At 38.0% G+C, this 24,569-nt stretch overlaps 1 protein-coding gene across 3 annotated transcripts; it reads left to right on the forward strand.

Moving 5' to 3' along the window:
• The first annotated feature begins 301 nt into the window (after window positions 1-301).
• On the forward strand, window positions 302-23,206 carry LOC148854116 (FAD/NAD(P)-binding oxidoreductase family protein). 3 transcript variants are annotated; one of them, XM_088941156.1, is made up of 17 exons: window positions 374-527; window positions 672-800; window positions 885-1,042; window positions 1,118-1,177; window positions 16,903-17,016; window positions 17,125-17,212; window positions 19,275-19,420; window positions 19,511-19,612; window positions 20,337-20,408; window positions 20,482-20,581; window positions 20,692-20,774; window positions 21,941-22,018; window positions 22,122-22,220; window positions 22,308-22,358; window positions 22,506-22,562; window positions 22,643-22,684; window positions 23,025-23,206. In XM_088941156.1, exons 3-17 carry the CDS (start codon window positions 989-991, stop codon window positions 23,109-23,111), a joined length of 1,233 nt encoding a protein of 410 aa, XP_088797282.1. In that variant the 5' UTR covers window positions 374-527; window positions 672-800; window positions 885-988; the 3' UTR covers window positions 23,112-23,206. The 3 variants fall into 3 exon arrangements, with proteins under 3 accessions (XP_088797280.1, XP_088797281.1, XP_088797282.1); XM_088941154.1 differs by lacking the exon at window positions 885-1,042 and having other exon boundaries at window positions 302-527; window positions 675-800; XM_088941155.1 differs by having other exon boundaries at window positions 335-527; window positions 675-1,042.
• Window positions 23,207-24,569: the final 1,363 nt, after the last annotated feature.

Here is a 24,569-nt window from a genome sequence, read left to right on the forward strand (position 1 = left end):
TTGAGCTTAGACATGTTCATGCAATCTCTTACAAGGATGAGATGGTGGAATTGGTTGCTGTTTGTTATTACTGCTGCTCTGCTTTTGTTTTTTTCTTCTGATAACGAGGAGATGAGATCATTGAGATGATGGACAGAGATGAGATAATTAGAGGACATAAGTTCTAAACATTTTACATTATTTTATATAAAGGGCCTAAAAACATTCATTTTAACGAATAAACCCCTATTCTTTTTCTTCCACTGCACAGTCCGTCGGTCCGCTATATGCCTTTTTTTTTTTTTTTTTTTTTTAGAGGGGGTAGAAATATCAAATATCTCTCTGTTTTTTTGGTAGAAACAAATATCTCCATCTATTCAGTACTCAGTAGTTTGGAGAATGAACTGATGAGCTTCACATTTGCTCCCTTCTTCCTCCTATCTCGTTTTCCTCTGGAGACTGCTATTATCTGTAGAAACTTTGATGGCTTTCTCTTGTTTGGCAGGAGGAGAAGGTTTACTGCATCAAGCATCTCGAGAGCTCAACAGGTTATACTTTTTTTCTTTTCGAAATAAACCCTCATTCTGTCTCTATATTGCCTCAAATTCTCTCTCTCGGGCCTCATTTATTATTTTATAATTTTTATTACGCTCTGGTTTGATCAAAAGCGTATCTTCTTGTTTTTCTTATAGTAGGCAAATGAACCGCTTTTGGTGGTGGTTGGGGGTGGTGCTGCTGGAATTTATGGTGCCATTAGAGCTAAAACGGTAGCACCCGATTTGGGTGTCTTGGTCATTGAGAAAGGGAAGCCTTTATCAAAGGTTGGTTTATTTCCAACTTGTATAGTTGCATTGCATGAATTGTGTTTCAGCAGAATCTAAGGGGAAGTAAACTCGTCGCAAAAGCAAGCAAAATGACACATGTGCATGGATGGCGGGATCAATTCTCCATTTAGTGGATCCAACTAGTGAACTAGGAGATCTACTACGGCCAGATACAAGTCATTTGGATGATCCTAACCGTTCGACCGAACCATTTATGCCCTTGTAGTAATTTATGGCAGGTCCAGTCTATGCATAGCGTGTTTTCTGTGTTTCTCCCTTTCCATCTGTTCATTAGAATTTCTACTGATTTGTAGGTAAAAATTTCCGGTGGAGGTCGATGCAATGTGACAAATGGACAGTGCACTGATAAAATGGTGAGAGGGCCTGGTTTCCAATTACCTCAAATAGGCAATGAATGATTGATTGTCAAAAACAATCTGAGTGCATGAAATAACTTCTCTTAATCTGTATCAGGCCATTGATACAATGTTCAATGAAATATATCTTTCTATTCATATATTTGAAGTTGGTGCACATATTATTGCTGTAATTCCATCTGTAAATAAACGTTCTTATTATTTTTTTATATCTTTTTGAAGGGCTACACAACCCCGGGGGGGTAGCCCATCCCCCAACCCATGTGCAGGTGGGATTCGACCCCAAGTCTCCACTACTACCTGCAGGAGACCTTACCAACCCACTGCTGGTACTTTGGCATGGTCCTATACTTCAATCAGTTTAGACCTTTTATCCAACCATGAACTCCCCTCACCAATATAAATCAATAAACAAACAAATAATAAGAGGTATTATACATAACCTGTTGACTCTGTTTTCTGATCTGCTAATTCATAAGCTCTTATCCCAAGACAATGCCTTAGATGGTGGTTAACTTTCATGATGAAATGCAAAATGATTTGACCATAGCTATGCGTTTCTTTGGAAATTTGCTGCCTGATGTCTGTCATGCCTTTCATGCAGCAGGCAAACCTATTCTAAACTTTGGACTTCAACTAACTTGTTCTGTTGATCAGAAAACTAACTTTAAGTCATTCAGTCCTGATATTGATACCAAATTCCAAGTTCATGCCCAAGCTCTGTAATGGTATTTTTCCTGTTAGGCACATACAATAACCGCATTTGGTTGATATTGGTGTTATTGATGCTAAGTTCTTGTATCGCTATGAAGAAGGGTAACATGCTGATTATGATGTAACAAACAAGCTCCTCCACTGAATCAAACTTCCAATCATTAATAATTCTAAATCTGGGGTTCCACACAATGTCAAAGTTTGGAAACAATCAAGGTAATTAGCAACTTTTGCGTCACTATTTTGAGCTACTAAAAAAAGGGTCAGAAACAATTCCATAAAAGATCTATTTGTGCACCAAGGGTCTATCCATAAACTGACCATTTTTCCATTATCTATTTCAAATTTTTTATAGTTTATTTTTAAAATATAGGGGTAAGCCTTCCTAATTCCTCTCCACACTGATCACCCATTTAATTGTCTGGCTTGTTCAAGTCCAATATTTTGTCTCTAAGATCAAATGGACAGACTTTGTATTAAAATTGTTGGAAAACCTTGGCCTGTCCAAAAATTGAGAAAATTCAAAAGGACTTTCTATGGGAAGGGGGTGGGGGTCCAAAAAATTTCATTTGGTCAAGTGGGAGAAGGTATGTAGCTCAAAGGAGGGGGGAGGTTTAGGGCTGAGAAGGGTGAAGCTCTTCAACAAAGCACTATAAGGGAAATGGTTGTGGAGATTTGGGCAAGAGAGAGAGAGAGAGAGAGAGAGAGGGAGGCTTTATGGATGAGGGTGGTGGTTGGAAAATATGGAGTGGTGAGATTTGGGTGGGAATCAAGGGAAGTAAGAAGTTCTTATGCGATAAGTGTTTGGAAGGGAATCATGAGTTTTAATCAAGATGTTAGAAGTCTGGTCAAGTTTAAAGTGGGGGAGGGCTCTAGGGTAAGGTTTTGGGGTGATGATTGTTGAACGGCTTGGGGTAGGGAAACTTGTGAGGTGTGCCCCAGACTATACAAGCTGACAGAACAACAAGTTTCTATTGATCGGTGTTATGAGTGGAGAGGGGAGCAATTGATTTGGAACCCAAAATTCAGAAGACCTTTATTGGACCAAGAAGTGGAAGAGTGTATTCTGCTGTTGGAAAAGTTGGAAGCTACCGACATTCCCAGATCCACAGAAGATGGCCTATGGTGGAAAGAATGCAGAGAAGGAAGTTTCTTAGTTAAATCCTTTTACAAGGCATTAATGAGAGATGGAATGGAGTCAGACCAGATAAAATGAGTGTGGGGTAACCTAGTACCCCCAAGGGTAGAAGCCTTTTCATGGCTGGTGGCGTGTGATAGTATCCTTACTTTTGACCACCTGAAGTTCATAGGTTTTTAGTTTGCAAGCTGTTGTTTCTTTTGCAACCTGGGGGAAGAAATAGTCCTTCACTTGTTCTTCTCATGTGGTATGGAAAACTTCATTTGAAAGTTTTTCTCCTTCCTATTCGGAGTGAATGTCTTTCATCCTTTGGTTTTAGCAGAGATATTCTCCAAATGGCCAAAACTCAGAGGAAGCAAGAAAGCTAAAATCCTTTGAAGTTGTATTCCATTCGCAGTATGCTGGTCTATTTGGAAAGAGAGAAATAGAAGTTTTTTGAGGACAAGTCAAAAAGTACTGAATACCTGGTAGTTGGGGGTGATCATGGGCCGGGCTAGGCCCAGGCTTTGCACTTCTATAGCTTAGGCCCGGGCCCAGCCCGACCCGGGGTTCTGGGCCTGTAAATAAGCCCTAGCCCAGGTCTACACGGGGCCAGGCCAGGCCTGATTCTGGGTCAATGTCTTTCATATATAAAACATTACATTATCTATAATATATAAACTTTTATTTTATATATTATATAATATAAAATATTAAATATAATATAAATTATACATGTCATGTTATAATATTTATATATAAAATATATAATATAATGTAAAATAACATGTATACGGTAAAGAGACTAGGCCGAATGGGCCCTAGTATCTGTTCTTGTAGTTTGTTTTTATTTATTTGTTGCTAATGGGCCTGTTATTTCCTTTTTTTTCTAGTTCTTTTTATGTTATTGCCTAGCTAGCCGCCCACTTAAGGGTATACTTGTAATTATGTTAAGACTGAAGTTTAGTAAAAGGATTAGAGAAGGGAGGGAAGAGACATTTGAACTCTTCTTCCTCCTCTTTTCTCCATCTTCTTTCTTTTGTACTGCTGTTCTCTTCTTTTCTTCCTCTTTTCTCTCTAATTTTTTCCAAGTTTACATCTGTTTTAGAGGACTGATTTACATCTTGGTATCAGAGCAGGTTTTTTTCTTCCTTCTTTTCTTCTTTCTCTTTTCCCATACACCCTTCGATTAAAAGAGTGTATGGAGAGATAGGTTCTCTATAGTTTAGAGGATCTTTTGCCTAGTTGGTAGAGGGTTTGGAGAGTTTAAATCTGGCCGGATATTGCCAAGAAGTGGTGTTGTACTGTTTCTGCCCAAAACCCTAGCCGACCGGAGATTTTTGAAGTTACAGGTAAAAGTGAAGCTTTGGGTGTGGCGCTTTGTGCTTGGGAGGTGTCTTTTGACTTCTAAAAGAGGGCAGTTCAGGTTTGGAAGAGATTGGGAAGCTCTGGTAGGAGCGGCTGTATCTTCTCTCTTTCTCTCCAACAACCCGGCGTAGTAAAACCCTAGTTTTCAAGCAATTGGGTATTGGTTTGACTTCAAGTAAGTTTATAAAGACCAAATTCCTGGTTTTTTTTTCGTTTGATTAATGGAGCAATACGGAAGTGAGTTCAAGAAAGTGTCGGTTTCCGGGCTTGGCTCGGTAGATTCCGTTTTGATTGGTGTGACCACAATTAAGCTAGATGGGACAAATTATCTTGCTTGGGCACAATCTATAAGAATTTATGTCAGTAGCAGAGGAAAATTAGGGTACCTCACAGGCAGTAAAGTGAAACCCGAAGAGACAAACCTTGGATTTGAGAAATGGATGCAGGAGAACTATACTGTCATAGGATGGTTGGTCAACTCTATGCTGCCTCGTATAAGTCAGCACTATCTTTGGATGTCCTCGGCCGAGGAGATTTGGGACAGTGTTACTGAAACTTATTCACTGAAGTTGAATGTGTTGAATGTGGCTAGAGTCTACAAGCTGAAAAGTGATGTGAAGAACCTAGACAGTGGGAGAAGAGTGACAATCTACTATTCTATACTGAAATCCTTATGGCAAGAAATCGATGTTATGGGGACAGTTGTATGGGAGAGTAAGAATGACGTAGAAATGTTTAGGAAGTTGGTGGAAAGAAACGGTGTTTTTGAATTTCTTACTGGACTCAACCTTGAGTTTGACATTATTAGGTAGAATATTCTGGCCAAAGATGAGATTACTTTTGCCCAAGCATATGCAATGGTGAGCAGTGAGGAGAGTAGGCAACAGGTTTAGTTACAGAGTCCACTTACAAAACACTTTGCACATACTGGAATAAAGCCGAAGGGTCCAACCGAGAAGGAGTAGGTATGTGAATATTGCAAGAAACCGAGGCATACGAAGGACACTTGCTAGAAGCTTCATCCTGATCTTCTACCTGACCAGTTTAAGAATAACGACAATTTTAAGAAGGGCAGTCAGACAGGAAAGCCTAAGACAGCTAATGTTGCCACAATACCTGAAGGAGGAAGTAAGGAGAGTGAAGAGAAGTCAACCATTGAACAGTTGGCAGCAATGAAGGTAGAATTTGAGAAGTATGGAAGGCTGTTAAATCACTTGGAGGCTATTGTTTCTACATCTCACTCTTCAGGCAACACATCATCATCATCATCATCATCATCGTCAACTTTTGCTCACTCAGGTATTCGTGCTTCTACAAACCACGCTTCAGTTTTAGGTAATCATAAAATCCCTTGGATCATTGATTCTGGTGCATCAGACCATATGACCAGTTTGTCTAACCTTTTCTGTTCATACCATCTTCTCTCTAGTAAAGAGAAAATATCCCTTGCTGATGGGTCTCTTGCTCCCATTTCTAGAAAAGGGGATATAAAGACCTCTGACACCCTTTATTTATCATCTGTCCTTCATGTCCCTAAACTAAATCCATGAACTGTAGTATAACCTTCTTTCCCACTCATTGTATTTTTCAGGACCTACAGTCTCAAAGGATGATTGGGAGTGGCCATGAGGCGAACGGAATATACTTGTTGGACACACCTGATAGAGTTCTTGGTCCACCTCATGGAGTTGCCTTGGAGTCAGTTTTGTCAAAGTCTGTTGACAAAGTCATGTTATGTCACTTTTGGTTTGGTCATTTGCCTCTTTCTTTCTTTGGGTCATTTATTTCCAGATATGTTTAAGGGAGTGTCTTTATCAAGTCTTCATTGTGAGTCGTGTGAATTGGCAAAGCATTGTAGACAATCTTATTCAGTAAGCAATAAAAGATCTATTTTTCCTTTTCATACTGTTCACTTTGATGTGTGGGGGCCATATCATTTGCCTACTATGGGGGGGTTACAGGTACTTTATCATTTTTATTGATGATTACTCTCGTTACATTTGGATTTATCTCATGAAATCCAGGGATGAAGTACCAACTATTATGCAAAAATTTCATGAACTCATTCTCACCCAGTTTAACACCTGGATCAAAATATTCCGTTCTGATAATGCTAAGGAGTACTTTGAGAAAACCCTCTAAGCCTATCTTGAAACTTTTAGGGTTATTCATCAAGGTTCTTGTTCCTACACTCCATAACTGAATGGAGTGGCGGAAAGGAAGAACCGACATGTGGTTGAAGTGGCTAGATCCATCCATTTTGCATCCCATGTTCCTATAAAATTTTGGGGAGATGTTGTCCTTACTGCTACCTTTTTGATTAACAGTATGCCTTCCCGAGTTCTTACCTTCAAAACCCCCTTTAGCCTTCTCTCTCCGGAAGAGGATCTTCTTTCTCTTCCTCTCTGTGTTTTTGGGTGCACTTGCTATGTGCATGTTCACAGCCATCAAATGCACAAATTTGAACCTAAGGCTCATAAATGTGTTTTTCTGGGATATGCCTCCACACAGAAGGGATGTTGTTTTGATCTGATTAGTGACACCCGCTTTGTATCTCGGGATGTCACATTTGCTGAGTCGACTCCTTTCTTTAGTATTCCTCCTAAGGGGGAGAAATCTGAGGAACCCTTTGCTATGTCTCCAGTAGTGTCTCTTCCCGTTCCTTTTGAGTCATCTCATGAGGTGTCCACTTATCCCACTGGACCTACCTCCAATATTCCTGTTCCTCCTCCTCCTCTACCTCATCCTCCTGTAATTCCTCCTCATCTTATTCTCCAAAGGTGGTACCACAGGCACAAATTCAGACATGGGCAAGTTGTTTCTGCTCCTATAGAAGAGCCTCTTGCTCCTCCCATCATTACTGAGGTAACATGTCAGCTTTTCTCTGACCCATCTACTTCTTTCCCAGACCTTGATCTTCCTATTTCTCTCTACAAGGGCAAGCGGAAGTGTACAACCCATTGTATCTCCAAACACCTGTCTTATAGCCTTCTATCTCCTACCTACTACTCTTTTCTGGCTTTTGTTTCTTCCCATGTGATACCCAGGTTTGTACCAGAAGCCTTATCTAAACCTGAATGGAGGGATGCTATGATGGATGAATTTGATGCTTTGCATAAGAACCATACCTGGGATATTGTTGACTTGCTTGAAGGGAATGAACTAGTGGGTTGTAAATGGGTATTTGCCATTAAATGTCATTCCAATGGCTCTATTGAGAGGTTTAAGGCCAGACTGGTTGCTAAAGGCTACACTTAGACGTATGGTATTAACTATCTTGAGACATTTGCTCCTGTGGCTAAGATGACCTCAGTTCGGGTTTTGTTATCTCTAGCTGCTACTTTTGATTGGCCTCTTCTACAGTTTGATGTTAAAAATGCCTTCTTGAATGGAGATCTACATGAAGAGGTCTATATGTCTTTGCCTCCGGGGGTGTATGGAAAGGAAATACAGGGGAAGGTGTGTAAATTGTAGAAATCCATTTATGGTCTCAAACAGTCTCCTCGGGCTTGGTTTGAGAGGTTCAAGGCTGCTCGTCTCCTTTGGTTACATACAAACTCAATCTGATCATACCCTGTTCTTGGAAAGAAGTGGCTCTCTGGTGACTTTTTTGATGGTTTATGTTGATGATATTGTGGTCATGGGTAATGATACCGAAGAGGTCAGTAAACTCAAAAGATTTCTTAGCTCTGAATTTGAGATTAAGGATTTAGGAGATCTTCGATACTTTTTGGGCATTGAAGTTGCTAGATCTAAGGATGGTATCTTCATTTCTCAGTGCAAATATGTTCTTGACCTCCTTGCTGAGACTGGTAAACTTGGTGCTAAACCAGGCTCCACTCCTATTGATCCCAATCATAAGCTTTTTGCTACAGATGGTGAACTTTTATCTGATAGGGGAGTGTTTCAAAGACTGCTTGGGAAGTTGTTATATCTTTGCATGACTTAGCCGGACATTTCCTGTGCAGTGAGTGCTATTAGTCAATTTATGCATTCTCCTAGAGATACTCATTTAGCTACTATAGAAAGAGTTCTGTGTTACTTGAAAGGTACTCCAGGGAAAGTTATTCTATTTGCCAAACATGGACACATGAAGTTGGAAGTATACATTGATGCTGATTGGGCATGATGTATTGATGATAGGAGATCCACCTCGGGTTATTGTGCTTTGGTGGTAGGGAACATTGTTTCATGGAGGTGTAAGAAACAGTCTGTAGTTGCCAGATCCTCGGCTGAAGCAAAATACAGGGCAATGGCACATGGTGTGTCAGAATTACTGTGAGAAGCCAATGATTCTCTATTGTGACAACCAAGCGGCTATCAGCATTGCACATAATCCTATTCAACATAATAGAACTAAGCACATTGAGGTTGATAGACATTTTATACGAGAAAGAGTTTCCTCAAGAGAAATGTGTTTGCCATTTATCACCTTTGAAGAACGGTCGATTGATATTTTGACCAAGGGAGTTCCAAAAGGGAAGTTGACACACTATATAAGCAAGCTGGGCATGATTGACATCTATGCTCGCTTGAGGGGGAGTGTAAAGAGACTAGGCCGAATGGGCCCTAGTATCTATTTTTATAGTTTGTTTTTGTTTATTTGTGCTAATGGGCCTATTATTTCTGTTTTTTTAGTTCTCTTTATGTTACTGCCTAGTTGGCCGCCCACTTAAGGGTATACTTGTAATTATGTTAAGACTGAAGTTTAGTAAAAATATTAGAGAAGGGAGGGAAGAGACATTCGAACTTTTCATCTTCTTCCTTCTCTTTTCTCCATCTTCTTTCTCTTGTATTGTTGTTCTCTTCTTTTCTTCATCTTTTCTCTCTAATTTTTTCCGAATTTACATTTGTTTTAGAGGACTAATTTACATCTTATACATATGTATACATTATACACAAAATGTGTAAGTTTAAATATATGCGGGTCGGGCTTGAAGTATTAAGCCTAAGCCTGGCCCTAAATTTTGCGAGCCTAATGAGGGCCTGGGCCCGGGCCTGGGCCGGGCTTGAGCACAAAACCCAGGCCCAAGCCTAGAATTTCTGGGTTAGGCTTGTGCGGGCCGGGCCAGGCTGAAATAATCACCCCTACTGGTAGCAGTAGTGGGCAACCTGATTATAGATTGGGCTCTTAGACTTCCAGATTTTGATCAAGTGAAGAAAGCTGATCTATTAGATAATTTGTGGAGCATTCTTGATTTGCATCTTGTAATAGTAATTATTTTTCAATTTGATTCCTGATGTGTATTTGGTTTGTCAACTTGACAACCATTGTTTCTAGATGTATTGCCTTTTTTCAATTTAATAAAATCTCCTTTTCATCCTTTAGAAAAAAAACCTTGGCCTTTCCAAATTCCAAACTAGACAACAAGGACAATACAAAGAGTAGTATAGAGTTGATCGTAGAAGAATAGAATAGAAAAGTAGGAATTAAAAAGATGCAAAAAAAGCCATAGGATCTGGCATCCTTCTATCACTCCCTTCTATGGTTACATCTACCCTATCTAGGTTGTTAGCCAGGGAATTGACTTGATTGAGTAGTTTAGGCTTCTTCCAAAGGAAGAGGTTTCCTAAACCTATGATATGAATCTGTAGGGTGGGTCCTTCTTGAAGGGGTGAGACATCCATCAGATGGACGCCCAAAGATTGCGGAATAAGGGGCGAATTTCAAAAATTTTTCTCTCCCTTCAACTGAGAATCACATTCCCTATTTAGAAAATCATATTTTCAAGGATAAATCTTGAACATTAAACTGAACCAGATCTGAACCAAAAGGAATGGGAGAGAATGATACCTGATACGGAGAAGCAATATCTCCCAACGAAGGTGTTCACGACCAAGGAAGGATCCAAAGACTGCTCCCACTGAAGATGGTGCAGTGCAGGATGGAGCAGAATCAACAGTGTTCTTCCCCAAGAACTCTGTCCTTCGCAAGAAACAGCAGGATGGAACGTGAGCACAGCTCCCTTTTCAATCCTTTCTCAAAGAATTGATGTCAAGATCCAATCTTGACTTCTCCCACAGCTGGAGATCGAACTAGCAAACAGGGCGGCAAGAGCAGGGAGGCGGCAAGAGAGTATTCGCAGGGTGCAGAATTCTCTCTTCTTGATTTCAGCACTAAAGAGGATCTGATGTGTTTCTTGTTCTCTCTCAAGACTGCCGCCCCCTTCCTTCTTTTGTTAACTTGAAAAGATCAGCTCCTAATCCCATTAGGAGGTGCTTATCCAAATCATATTTGGATCAGCATTCTCTTCTAATGATAAGGATAAACCCTTATCTTATCTGCAGATTAGATTAGCTTTATCCTAATCTTATTAGGAGGTTTCTAGATCTGAATCACATTCAGATTTGGACTCTCTGAGTGGATAGGATTAAGACCCTATCCTAACTGCTAATCCATCTCAGAATTCGCCCCTTTAATTAACTAAATTAATAGCCCAATTCGAAATGGGCTTTAGGCCCATTAAGCTTATGTGCTCACTTAACCTTCCTAACTGCTGCCCAGTTGGGCTTCCTTGTATGGCGTGGGACCCAAGCATTGATCTACACATCAACCACATGGGTTCGGCCCAGCCTTTGTTACAAGGCCTGGTCGAATACACTGTTAAAGACAGTGCACCCCCTGAAACCCATCAAATGGGCTCTATGGGCCCAACACTTACCCTAAGTGGTCCCTGGGCCAAGCCACCTTGTAACACCCAGGGACTGTGGGCAGATGCAAGATTAGCCCATCAGGTATTATCTTCAATGGTCTTACACTTAACCTCTCAGCCCATAATGATCATACACTGCCCGACAAGAGAGGACCTCTCCCTCGGCTGCAAGGAACAGTGTTGCACTCTCCACTTATATGGATCCCGGGAATTAAAACATTTTTGCAAACATTTTAGAAACCATAATGTATATACTTTTATATCTCATATAAAATATATTTTGCAAAACAAATCTCAACGGTTGAAATCGGCTGCCGGCAGTCTTGGTTTCCAACAGTGAGAGTGCATCCCCGATCATTACCTTTGTCTGACAAAGGGGCTGATCCTGTCACTATGATCACCCACTCAGATGAATTCTCGGATTGTTCCAACATACTCAGGTTTTGACCCCCGCTAAGGATCTCACTGATTGGTACATCAAAGACACCCCGATCCGACACCTAGTGCAGTATCATAATCGAGTCTAGGGGTCGGGTGTAATTTTCCAGTTTTGCCCATTAATCTCCAAGGTCCAGGGCAATACTGGAAATCTGGTCCAGTTCAAAGATTCAATTAATCCCACACTGTATGTGCCTAGGGTCTCACCCCGGTAGCTGAGACAAGCCACCCCAACCTACTTGGTGGCACCACAGTGTCAGCCTTGTCAGGATAGGTCTCCCCAGACCGACCCACTGGCTGTGAACATTCTAAACTAACACGAGTCTCAATAAGTGTCCAATTTAAGGGTAATACACAGAAACATACCAAGGGAACATGAATCAAATATGCACTTTTATTCATTTACAATAAACTCATAAAGTACATCAATTTTGATCGAAGCTAAGGGCATACAAAACTGTCTAACACTTCTCTGAAGTAAGCCAAGAAATAACCACTTGGCAGTCCCCTCTGACCAACTCTAGAAAGCTAGTAGCTTGAGACTTTGGCCTCATTCGTTTACTGATATATTGTGGTGGGTAAGTTGGTCAACTAGTTAATTGACTAATTTCCTTGCATTCGAGTGTCGGTATAATGGGTCCCATGGAAAGGTCATTTTCTGGAGGGATCGGTTCCCCGGGTTAGGGGTGAGCATTGTTCGGCTAAAATCAAACCAAAAATTTCGGTTTTAGTTTTTTTCGGTTCGGTTAGTTCGGTTTTATAAAATTTTGGTTTTTAGTTCGGGTTTTGGATTAGGAAATTCGGTTAACCGAAAAAACCAAATTAACCAAACTTTGTTATTTATAATATATACATATATACTAATATATATGTTACATATCATATCATAGTTTTCAAGGCGCCAAGGCGAGGCTAGGCGACTGGGGGGCGCCTTGTCACCTAGTCGCCTAGGCGATGGGTTTTTTATGTTGAAAACATAGATCCTAGGGTAGTTCCCTAGGTTCCATAACTATATTTCTTTAATAATTATTCATGATTTTCATAAAAAAGTATAAATTTCATATTAAAGTATAGAAAATCAACATATTCATGAGAAGAAAAGGAAGAAGGAAAATAAAATTCAAAAAATATAGGGGCTGAACCCTTATTTTTGTTATAGGAAAAGAAGAAAAGTATTGGTAGTAGTAGTAGAAGAAGTAGAAGAAGAAGAAGAATATTTGGAAGAGGAAAATGTGCTGATTAGATAAAATTTTAAGTTTTTCCTTGCTTATTAGTTCAGGTTTTTAAGTCTTTGAGGGTTCAATACAGCATTTAGCAATGCTTGTGTTGATTAAACCCTAATATATAAGAAAATAATAAAAATAAATTAGTATATAAACACACAAAATGATCATTTTAGTTTAATAATGTTTATTTTTTAATTATAATCTCAAAAAAGAATGAATAAAAAAGTATTTTATAGTAGGAAGTAGAAAACTGCTTGGCGATTAGGCGAGGCGAGCCTCAAAGGGCGCCTTGTCGCCTAGGCGACGCCTTGACAACTATGTATCATATAGAATATCTATAATATATTATATTATATATTAGAACATATAATATTATATATATTTTATAATTTATAGTTTATATAATAATTTATATAATAATATATTAAATAAATTCGGTTTTAACGGAAAACTGAACCAAAAATTTCGGTTTCAGTTTTACATTTCAAATTTGGTTTAAAAAAAGTTCAGTTTATTCGGTTCGGTTTTTAACCGAATAAATTGATTGTTCCCCCTACCCCGGGTAACCGATACCAAGGATTGAAATGTTGATACGATACGTCCGATACGGGGTGTATCGTATTGGTATCGTTAATGTCTGGCATAGGATATGCTATGACTGGATATGTGTCGTGCCATTCGTGCATACCTTGTCGATACGGGTGTGTATCGGTCCTTATCGCATTGTATCGGCTGATACATATCGATACGGACCGGTATAGAACGATATGCCGTCCACGAAATGCGAATGCGCATACTCTTCTAAAAAAGAAAGTTGGAGGGAGTCGAACTCGCGTCAAGAGTTGGGAGAGCTTAATGTCCGTGCCTATAAACCAACATGCCACTCCTTTTGTGTTTATGAGTAAATGAATATAGTTTTTATTTGTTTATTACATGAATGCAATTCAAATAAATAATACATATTATAGGTAACTCCAACTAAAAATTAAAAAGTAATATTTAAAGTCAGTATTTTATAAAATAACAGAAATAAATAATATATCAAATCCATGTTTATATCAAAATATTATTTGAATCTCAAAAAAATTATAAAAATATAATATTAATAGGAGAATAATTATTTTAATACTTAAAATTTATATATTTAAACATGTAATTTACCTTACTTAAAAATCATATTTATTATTTCGGAAATAAAAAAATCGTTTACAAAATACTCAAGAATATAATCTTAAATTGAATCTATCAAATCTACTAATCTACATTTATACTAAAAAAAGATTTTTAATTAGAAAATTATAGGAATAAAAATATAATAATGGAATAATCATTTTAAAAGTCAAAAATTGTGAATTTGCATATGATATGTATCTTAGATATTTTAATAGATTTGATATATTTTAAGTTGAGATTATACATTTTATAAATTATTAATGGATATTTTAATTTACATAGAGAATTTAATATTTGGTTGACCTTTTTGTTAATGTAATAAAGTAGAACTAGTAAAACCGAAAATAATTGATATAATAATTAAAATATAATAGGAAAATATGTTTTGCATTTTGGACTCTTGATTGATAAATTATCAATAAAATTATATGATATCTATGCATCATATTATATTAATTGTAATGTATTTTTTCATATACACCATTAAAATATACATTTTCTATATATTTATACATTATTTATGATTATTTGACCTTAAATTTAATATTATTAATGTACTATGAAATTTTTATGTGTTACCTTAGCGTATCCACATTTTTCATCCGTATCCATGCGCTTCCAAAGCGTATCCGTATCCAAGTTGTCCGATACGATATGCGATACTGATATTTTAATCCTTGACCGATACTCTCTTGGGGGGTTGGTAAGTTGCTTACCCACCCACCAAAAACATTAAAAATCTCCCACCAAAGTCTTTACCCGAGTAAGCATCGATGCAACCAAACACTGGCACCACAATTTTCCTAGGTAATTCTTGCCCAAGAATCATTTGCCTAGGTAAGCGCGCTACCCGGGTACCAAAAAATGAATGAGACCTTTGAATTAGGGCCACCATTTTTGCTTCAAAGAGTTATCAAAACCAATGGCCCTTGAAAAACTTGATAAAATGTTTCCTTCCCCATCCCTAACCACCCCTCTTACGTAAGACTCATCTGGGTTGCCTAAACAACACCCATCAAAATTGAATTTTAACCTGTCAGCTTCAGGTGGATAGTTTATCTTCTTACATACTAAGGAGAGTTGAATGTGATATGAATGGATCTAACTGAAGATACTTTATGTCCTTGTTATTTTAATCCTACTGGACCAAATTGATAAGTGCTTTTCCCAGTTGCATGTGTTTGGAGGCTATGGTGGAATCCTTGGAAGTTAGAATTCTTAATGAGATACCTGGTAATATTATGGAGAGGGTAGATTTGCAAGGAGGGCGATTTGTGGAGTTGGGTCCGGTGGAAGGAAGAAGAGATGGGAAGGGAACAAGATGCTGGTAGGAACTGTAATAAGGAGGTTCAACTTGAGATCATGTGGAATGATTCTGGGGAGAACGAGATGGTCATGAAAAAAACAAAAGAGCTTTCTGCGGCAAGGGAGGAGTCTAAAGTGATTGAAGAGAGTAAGGATGTAGGCAGTGCTAAGGTGTTTAACAGAAATCAGAAGTACATAACTAAACCTTTGAGTCAAAGGGAAAAAGATGAATCTGAAAATGAAGGGGAAGAAAATCAAGAAGATGAAATTATGCTGGATGAAACATATATAGTGAATCTTTAAAGAGTGAGGCTGCACCTTGCGCCTCCTGATGGGATGCTTATAACAGTTGTTTATCCTTATTGTTTTTAATGAACTTTTACTTATAAAAAACATTTTTTTGAGCAGACGTAAAGTATCCATTCATTCAAAGATAAAGATCAAATGTACAACCAGAGGCTGTACAAAAGAGAATACATAAAAACAAACAGACCTCTATCCCATGAGGCATTGCAAACAGACTTTCAAAATAAAAAAAGGGACCTATTAGAAGGAACTGTCAATATTCAGCTGTATCGCAGACCAGGAGTACAGTTTCCCCACAATTCTCTAACACACTTCATCCTCTTGACAGCTTTTGTTATAAAACATCCTTGAGTTTCTTTCTTGCCAAATCGACTAGAAAACTACACCTGGATTCAAGTTCCATAATTTTTTTTGACTTGTAAAAAAACATATATATTGGACAGATCGGTTGATTTGGACGTGGTGGTGAACAAGGGAGTGGAAGTGAGTAAAACTTTAGGTTTATTCTTTTTAGGGGGAGAAGAATTTGCAAGGAAGATATTTAAGGAGGAGGAAAGGGGTTGAGTGTAAAAGAAGTTGGTCCATGATGGGGATGGGTTCAATTTAGGGGTAAAGGAATGCCAAATTAAATTTGGGATTTTGGGGCTCGATGGGGTGGTTGACAGGGAAGGAAGTAATGGAGTGGAATTCTTGACTTTTGAAAACAATGCTGTGCTGGAATTAGAAAGAATTAATGATGGTGAGCATGTACTTGAGAATTTTAAGAAGAGTTTTAACACAGCGAAGTGTCTTAGAAGATTGTAGTGTCGGCAAACATTTCCGGTTTCAAAAGCTTTTGCAATACTGAGAGGAAATGTGTTTGGAGTGGGGCCTATAAAAAAGTGAAGAAATTCAAAAGATTTAACAAGAGAGGGAGTAAGCTTGTTGCAGCCGATTCTAAAATAGTCAACTGAGATCAAGATTGTTTTGGGGGTGGGAGTGGCTGAAAGTTGTGATTGTCATTCAGATTTTAAGAGTTTTTTTTTTTTTTTTTTGGGGGGGGGGTTTCTTGACTCGGGTGGGTCATTTTATTTTGGTTTGTGGGCTGGTGTTGTAGTTGGGGATCGGGTTTGAAGTTTATGGTCACTTTGTGATTTCCTTTTCAAAGGTTTGGGGGAACTCGGTGGTTTGTGTTTTTGCTGGATGGGTTTGGTCTGTTTGAAGTTCTTGCTATGCTCTTCTCTCAGGTGACTTCTTGTTACCTTTCTTGTGTTTTTCTTTTTTCTTTAATAAATTTTATTTTTGTCTTAAAAAATGGTAAGTGTTTTTCCTATTTGCCATACATTGAAAACATGGAATCCACTGATATAATTTGAATATCTTGTTTTTTAATGATGTCTGAGTATTCTAACATTGTCTTCTAAGTGCATCCAATTAATGTAGATTTTGGCAGAACATTATCCTAGGGGTAACAAGGAATTGCGAGGATCTTTCTTCAGTGTTCATGGTCCATTAGATACCATGTCTTGGTTTTATGATCATGGTGTGGAGCTTAAGGTTCACTTTTTTATCTCTACTCTCATGTATGTGAAACTCTCACTTTTACTTGTTTTGTAATTTTATTCTGATTATGCTTACTTCTACATGTTCCTATTCTGTCCTTAGACTGAAGATGATGGAAGGGTATTTCCTGTCAGCAACAGTTCGTCATCTATAATTGATTGCCTTATGCTGGAGGCAAAGAGGAGAGGAGGTAATCGTGTTGCCAACTTACAATCTGGTGTTATTGGACCAGGAGCATTCATGTAGTTAAAGTCATCATTGGCCACGTGGAGAGTTAATACTTTTTGCTTTTGATTATACTAATAGCTTGGTTACTCAGAAGATCCAAACTATATTCTACATTTTGTAGTCTAAAAAAAAGAAGACTAATGAGATATAAAGCATTAGAGGTAGCTTAATTTGAATGCTTTGTTACTTTTCCAATTGGTAAAAACATTGGTTCACTGGATATGCATGGTATTTGAAAATCTGAAGTTAGTACTATGATAAAAACATCTCTATTATCACATCATTGCTTTTCAAGTGAGTAGTAAGAAACAGTGTGAGAATAAGATCTTTATGTTCCTTATTCTATTTTTGTTACTTGGTCATGATAGAACCTAATGAAGGAAACTTGTGCATCTTCAGAATTATTCTGTGGTTCCATGTGTACTGGTGTTGAAGTTACTGAGTTAGTGACTTCTTATATATAAATGCTATAGATCTGGCTCACATTACTGGTTGGAGAGAGGACGTCTTATTCTGAGCACTGTAGAACATTAATGATGTTTAATGTATGTGGGCATATAATCACCTTTCTGTTTTTTTAATGACATATGCTTTTCTAGTGTGATATCTAAGAAAGATTGCTGCCAACAAGGATGATAATACTTTGGCATGCTTAATCACAGTAGTAAACCATCTCTAAGAATCTAGACAGATCTTCTTGATCAGTAAAAGATCAAACTTTATTGAATTAGAAATGATAAGGTAGAAGTACAATGCTTGCAACAAGAGAGGGCTTGCTGGGGGGTTGTACCCAACACAAGAAATGATAGTCTAGACAGATCTTCTGGTCTCTCTTCACTTTCTATTCTTTTCTTATTTCCTTTCTTTTTCGAAAGAAAAAGAAAAACTAACTGGGGGGTTGTACCCAACACAAGAACTTTCCACTAAGTCCCTCTCTACTTAAGGTGTCTGTAAAGGAGTTTTCTCATATAGGAATCTAGCAAGGGATCGTGAGAGAGAGAATGTTCTGGGCAGTTCTGTGAGAAAGATTACTGGGGGCTCAACACCTCTTTAGGGGTCGACAATTGTACTTAATTTTGGAAAGTTATGCTTAAGTTGTATCAATGAAGTTACCATTTCCAATCATAAAAAAATATAGGAATCTAGCAGAATCTAGCACCTATAATAGAAGCCAAAGCTCTAGCATCCCTGATATGATTTCTGAATTGACAAAGGACCAACAGCTTCATTTTCCATCCAGCTAATGGTTGCCTGCGAGTCCCTTTCCACATTTAAATTTTGATAACCCAATTATCTACCCAACATCAACCCTTGAATGGATAGCAACTTTTCTCTAATTGAGTTTCCAACACCAACAGCACATACGCTGTTTCTAAAGGACCCATCAAATTCCTTACTTGCCTGGGTTTCCATAACTGCATCCATTGAAATTCAATTTCATTTGGTTTTGTGGGTGGGGTAACTATTAAGCAGCCTTACAGTTTCTTCTTGTTTATGTGGATGGATCCCGCTACTTACCTTCCTCCAATGATGTCATCCAGAGTGATTGTCAAATACTAGCCAAAATTAAATTTTAAACATGCATTTCAGCTGACTAATGTTTATCTAAATCCATAATAGTCACAACTTACAGTACCAGAATATCAACTTGTAGTTTATAGAAGTTGTCCTCTAAAATGAGCGTGCACACACACGCACATCATATGAATATTTCTGTACTTCTGATTTTTCAGAGGGTTAGAGCTAGATGGAGACGTTTTAGGGGAGTTAATCTGTTGTATATGTATTTCCTGGTCCCAATCTTGCACCTGTTATCTAGGAAGTGCTGTTTAGTTCCATAAGCATTTGCATCATTTTCCATTGACCCCCCTGCAATGCAGGCCTTCTCAGGTATTAATTTGATAATAACTTTTTGTGAATTCTTAATATGTTATTTGCATTTAATATAGTTGGATATTTTCATTCATGGGATGTATTCACTTTTTCCTTGGCAAGCCATGTTGAAATATCCATTCTTGAAACAGTTGTTTTGCAGACAGGCAAGACAGTCACTACTGCATCTACTAATGCTGGTGGGAAATTTCTTCTCAAGATTGAGAAGCGCACTATAAATTTGGTTGAACATGTTGAATCTGATTACTTATTGATAGCCGGTGGAAGTAGCCCACAGGTTTCATTCACTGTGCTCAATAAAAATGCCAGTCATGAGTCATGAGTTAAATGGAATTTCTGGATTGAGTGGATTTTATTATTGTCACAGGGTTACACTCTTGCCTCTCAGCTTGGTCATTCAATTGTAGACCCAGTGCCAAGCTTATTCACCTTCAAGATTGAGGACACAAAGTTAGCAGAGTTGTCTGGGGTAACATTCTTCATAATTCAGCAACATACTTTTTGTTCTTCACAACATATTTTATGGAAACAAGATATATGTTAGGTGGCTCTTTACCAGTTTACCTCCTTTTGAAGATTGGCATTCTTGTCTTTGACCAATTCATAAAAAATTTCAAACAGAAAATAAAGATGGAAGCTTTTAAATATGAGAGGAAAATAGATAGTTGCAACCTTTACATAATGAAATCCATACTAGTAGGCCCAAGGCAAGTTAGTCCAGCATTGACAACTAGAATATGAGTGTATAAATGGTTGTGTGCTGAAGTTCATTTTAAATTGTTTCTTATGTGTCACAATGTAAATACTCTACAGTATCTGTTAATTAGAAGAGTCGATTGACTTGTCTATGTTTTCAGTTGCTAGTCACCCCTAATCTGTAACATGACTGCTTTAGTACTTAAATCCCTTTTTTGTTGAGATTTTGATATAGCTCCATTTGATTATTAAATAATACCCATCTTATATTTTTTATTGAGATCTGTGACTGGAAATTACACTAGTTTCATGGTAATACTAGTTGCGACTTGTTATCACTTTCATTGTGGGTTGTACAATCATCCTCTTCTTTTCCTTGGAATGGATATTTAAATGACAAGAATGGATGCCACACTTGATCTTAGGGATGCTGTTGTTTTTTTTTTTTTTTTTTTCCGGAGAATTTCCTAATCCATTTCTATAATTTCCATGCTCAGGTTACATTTAGCAAAGTTAAAGCAAAGCTGAAATTAGAAAGCATTGGAAGGCATATGCCACAACTTACACAGGCATGTCTGCTTATATTGCTTGGAAACCTCAGAATGTATGTCTTGCATTGTAACTAATACTTTATTGTTTTAGGTTGGTCCCATGTTAGTCACTCACTGGGGGCTTAGTGGACCAGTGATTCTCAGGTTATCTGCATGGGGGGCACGTGATCTCTTCGGTTCAGGTTACAAGGGTAAGTATGTTTTTGTACGTGCACTTGTCTGTTTTTGTTTATTCTATCCTTAAATGTTATGTTGTTTCCCATTAACAGTTTAACCTGATAATTTTTGGGTCCAAATGCAGGACTCCTACTCGTTGACTTCATACCTGATTGTCATGTAGATGAAGTGAAGTCTATTCTTATTCGACACAAGGATCAGTTTTCAGTTTAGTCTTATTCTCTCATGGCCTACATTAGCTGCAAATGCTTTCTGTGGATTCTTCTAAATTTGATAGGATGGTTTCTTCTACTGTTCTCTTTCTTATTTTTCCTCCATTTTTTTAACCTTTCTCTTGTCCAACAGCAATTTTTGTTGGGCTATCGTGCACAAAACTTGAAAGTTTAACCGTCTTTAGCTCAATGTTGCATGAACTCTCCCAAGTGGATGGCATATCTGTGTCAGACGTGCATCAGAGTCATGGATTCTTGAGGATGCTTCTAGTAACTTTTACTTTCTATCCCTTGGCTTTTTTGACATGAACAGATAATGTACAAGATGGTATGATTTTTCATATCAAATGTGATTTAGTAACAAAGGCAAATGTTTTTGCATGTATATAATGTTAGATTCAAAAAAATATGAACTATTTTAATAGCATGTACTTTTCCATGTGTGTTTGCAAGTCCATGTTTACTCATCTTGTTGAGTCAAAGTCTTGGACATGCATCAAATTCTGACTCCCATGTCTGTGTTCATGCAACATTAGTTTAGCTTCTCATGTATATATTGATATGCTAGATATATGCTATTTTATAAATCTATATATTTTAAAGTTGAATCCCCTCTCTCCTGTGTGTGTGTGTTTTGAAGGACCTCTTCTATAATAATAAACTTGATATGAGAGAGTTCTACGTTCATTTATTTGGAATTCCCAGTTGTCTATTCTGTCAAATAATCTCTCCTTCCTCCTTCAGTATCATTCTGTGATATTGCTTCCTAGAAAGTTATTGAGTGTCAGGGTGCATATTTTGTTTACTAATAAACTCGATGCAACAAGTAGTTCTGTATTTTCTACCTATAGTCTTGCATTTTCTTGTTGTCTGCCACTTTATTTTTTTGATCTCATCTATGGGTGCAAGTTGGGTACCCGGTTTGAGGATTTTACACTGCATTGGGCCCCGGCTTCTGGGTTGGGCCCATTCAAATTTTATTCAAGTTTTAAGAAAATCCCAACCTGACCTTGCTCAAGTTGCATCCCCTAATCTTATCTCATTTAATGAAGTTGTCTTTACCTTAATCATTTTTATTCACCTGATGGTCTCTTTTGGTTTCTGAGTTACTTCATTTTGCCCTTTTTTTTTGTGAACTAACAAGTGTTAGAACCTTTTCAGAAGCAAAAGGCTCTTAATTCGTTCCCTCCAGAATTTGGCCTGGTGAAGAGATTTTGGAAATATATATTGGAACGTGAGGTCATGAGTCACTTTTCCACTGATGCATACATTTGAGCTCTCATTTGGATATTAATCTTTTTTGCATTGTGATGGAATAACTCATTTCATGGTTCATATGCAGGGTTTAAGTGGAGATTTATTGTGGGCATCCATTCCAAATAATTCTTTGGTTTCAGTTGCTTCACTGCTGAAGCAGTGTTCTTTTAGAGTGATGGGAAAGGTATGTCTCCAACCTTCACTTCTACTTGTCTGAATCCTCTCTGATTTATAAGGGAACAAAAAAGTCATATCACAATTTTCAATGAAGGGCCAATTCAAGGATGAATTTGTGACTGCTGGAGGTGTCCCACTATCAGAGGTTTCACTCTTACCACTGCATGTCCCTCATCCCTATCCTCTCTCTCACTAGTCCTTGCATGCGTATCTGCCATTTTTTTTTCTCTGGGTTTCCCTCTCTGCTAGTTTCTTTCCTCTGAACATGTAACTTTTGACTCCCTTTATAAAGGTCTCATTGAACACAATGGAAAGCAGGATACAACCACATTTATTCTTTGCAGGAGAGGTAGTATTCCTTCCTGACACGATCAAACATGTTACTTTGCTTACTTGTTACATGATTTTAAAATTTGGAAGTTTCTGTAGGTATTGAATATTGATGGAGTAACTGGTGGTTTTAACTTTCAGGTAATGATCCAAAATTAATTTAAGGGTCAGGAACAGTTTCCTGTAGATAAATAAGTGAACTATATGAAATACTATCTTAAATTTTTATGTTCTTTTGAACCTTTTATGTTATTTGAACATGTTACTTGGATATGCTTTTATTGCTGCTAATAATTCGTTGGACATTATATTACCTTGGGTCTGCTTTTCAAATTTCAAATCTGCCAATTTTATTAGACTTGGTTACTTTTGATCATCATATGGTCCATCTAATACAAACTGGACAATTTTTTTAGGTCATTCATGAAGGTTGATTCGTATTTGTTTTAATGGAATTTTATTATGGTTTTTTTTTTTGCAGAATGCTTGGTCAGGCGGTTATATTGCAGGATCAAGCATAGGTAAACTAGCATTAAGTGCTTCACTGAAAGAGGAAGCTGTATCATGAAAACATTCACATAATTTGGCCTAACCAGCAGCTGAAATTTTTTAAAGGAACATTGTATATATGGTAGCAACTAGAAATGAGTAGATATTCGGGAACCTAGATGTTTCCCTTTTGTAATCTAGGTAATTTAGTTATGTGCATGGAAGATGAAGGGATGAGAGATCCATCACATGGACGCCCAAAGATTGCGGAATAAGGGGCGAATTTCAAAAATTTTTCCTCTCCCTTCAACTGGGAATTACATTATGATAAATCTTGAACATTAAACTGAACCAGATCTGAACCAAAAGGAATGGGAGAGAATGATACCTGATACGGAGAAGCAATATCTCCCAACGAAGGTGTTCACGACCAAGGAAGGATCCAAAGACTGCTCCCACTGAAGATGGTGCAGTGCAGGATGGAGCAGAATCAACAGTGTTCTTCCCCAAGAACTCTGTCCTTCGCAAGAAACAGCAGGATGGAACGTGAGCACAGCTCCCTTTTCAATCCTTTCTCAAAGAATTGATGTCAAGATCCAATCTTGACTTCTCCCACAGCTGGAGATCGAACTAGCAAACAGGGCGGCAAGAGCAGGGAGGCGGCAAGAGAGTATTCGCAGGGTGCAGAATTCTCTCTTCTTGATTTCAGCACTAAAGAGGATCTGATGTGTTTCTTGTTCTCTCTCAAGACTGCCGCCCCCTTCCTTCTTTTGTTAACTTGAAAAGATCAGCTCCTAATCCCATTAGGAGGTGCTTATCCAAATCATATTTGGATCAGCATTCTCTTCTAATGATAAGGATAAACCCTTATCTTATCTGCAGATTAGATTAGCTTTATCCTAATCTTATTAGGAGGTTTCTAGATCTGAATCACATTCAGATTTGGACTCTCTGAGTGGATAGGATTAAGACCCTATCCTAACTGCTAATCCATCTCAGAATTCGCCCCTTTAATTAACTAAATTAATAGCCCAATTCGAAATGGGCTTTAGGCCCATTAAGCTTATGTGCTCACTTAACCTTCCTAACTGCTGCCCAGTTGGGCTTCCTTGTATGGCGTGGGACCCAAGCATTGATCTACACATCAACCACATGGGTTCGGCCCAGCCTTTGTTACAAGGCCTGGTCGAATACACTGTTAAAGACAGTGCACCCCCTGAAACCCATCAAATGGGCTCTATGGGCCCAACACTTACCCTAAGTGGTCCCTGGGCCAAGCCACCTTGTAACACCCAGGGACTGTGGGCAGATGCAAGATTAGCCCATCAGGTATTATCTTCAATGGTCTTACACTTAACCTCTCAGCCCATAATGATCATACACTGCCCGACAAGAGAGGACCTCTCCCTCGGCTGCAAGGAACAGTGTTGCACTCTCCACTTATATGGATCCCGGGAATTAAAACATTTTTGCAAACATTTTAGAAACCATAATGTATATACTTTTATATCTCATATAAAATATATTTTGCAAAACA

Source organism: Nelumbo lutea, chromosome 4 (genome assembly GCF_056320005.1).
Source record: "Nelumbo lutea isolate HS-2025 chromosome 4, American lotus-T2T, whole genome shotgun sequence".
Taxonomy (NCBI): Eukaryota; Viridiplantae; Streptophyta; class Magnoliopsida; order Proteales; family Nelumbonaceae; genus Nelumbo; species Nelumbo lutea.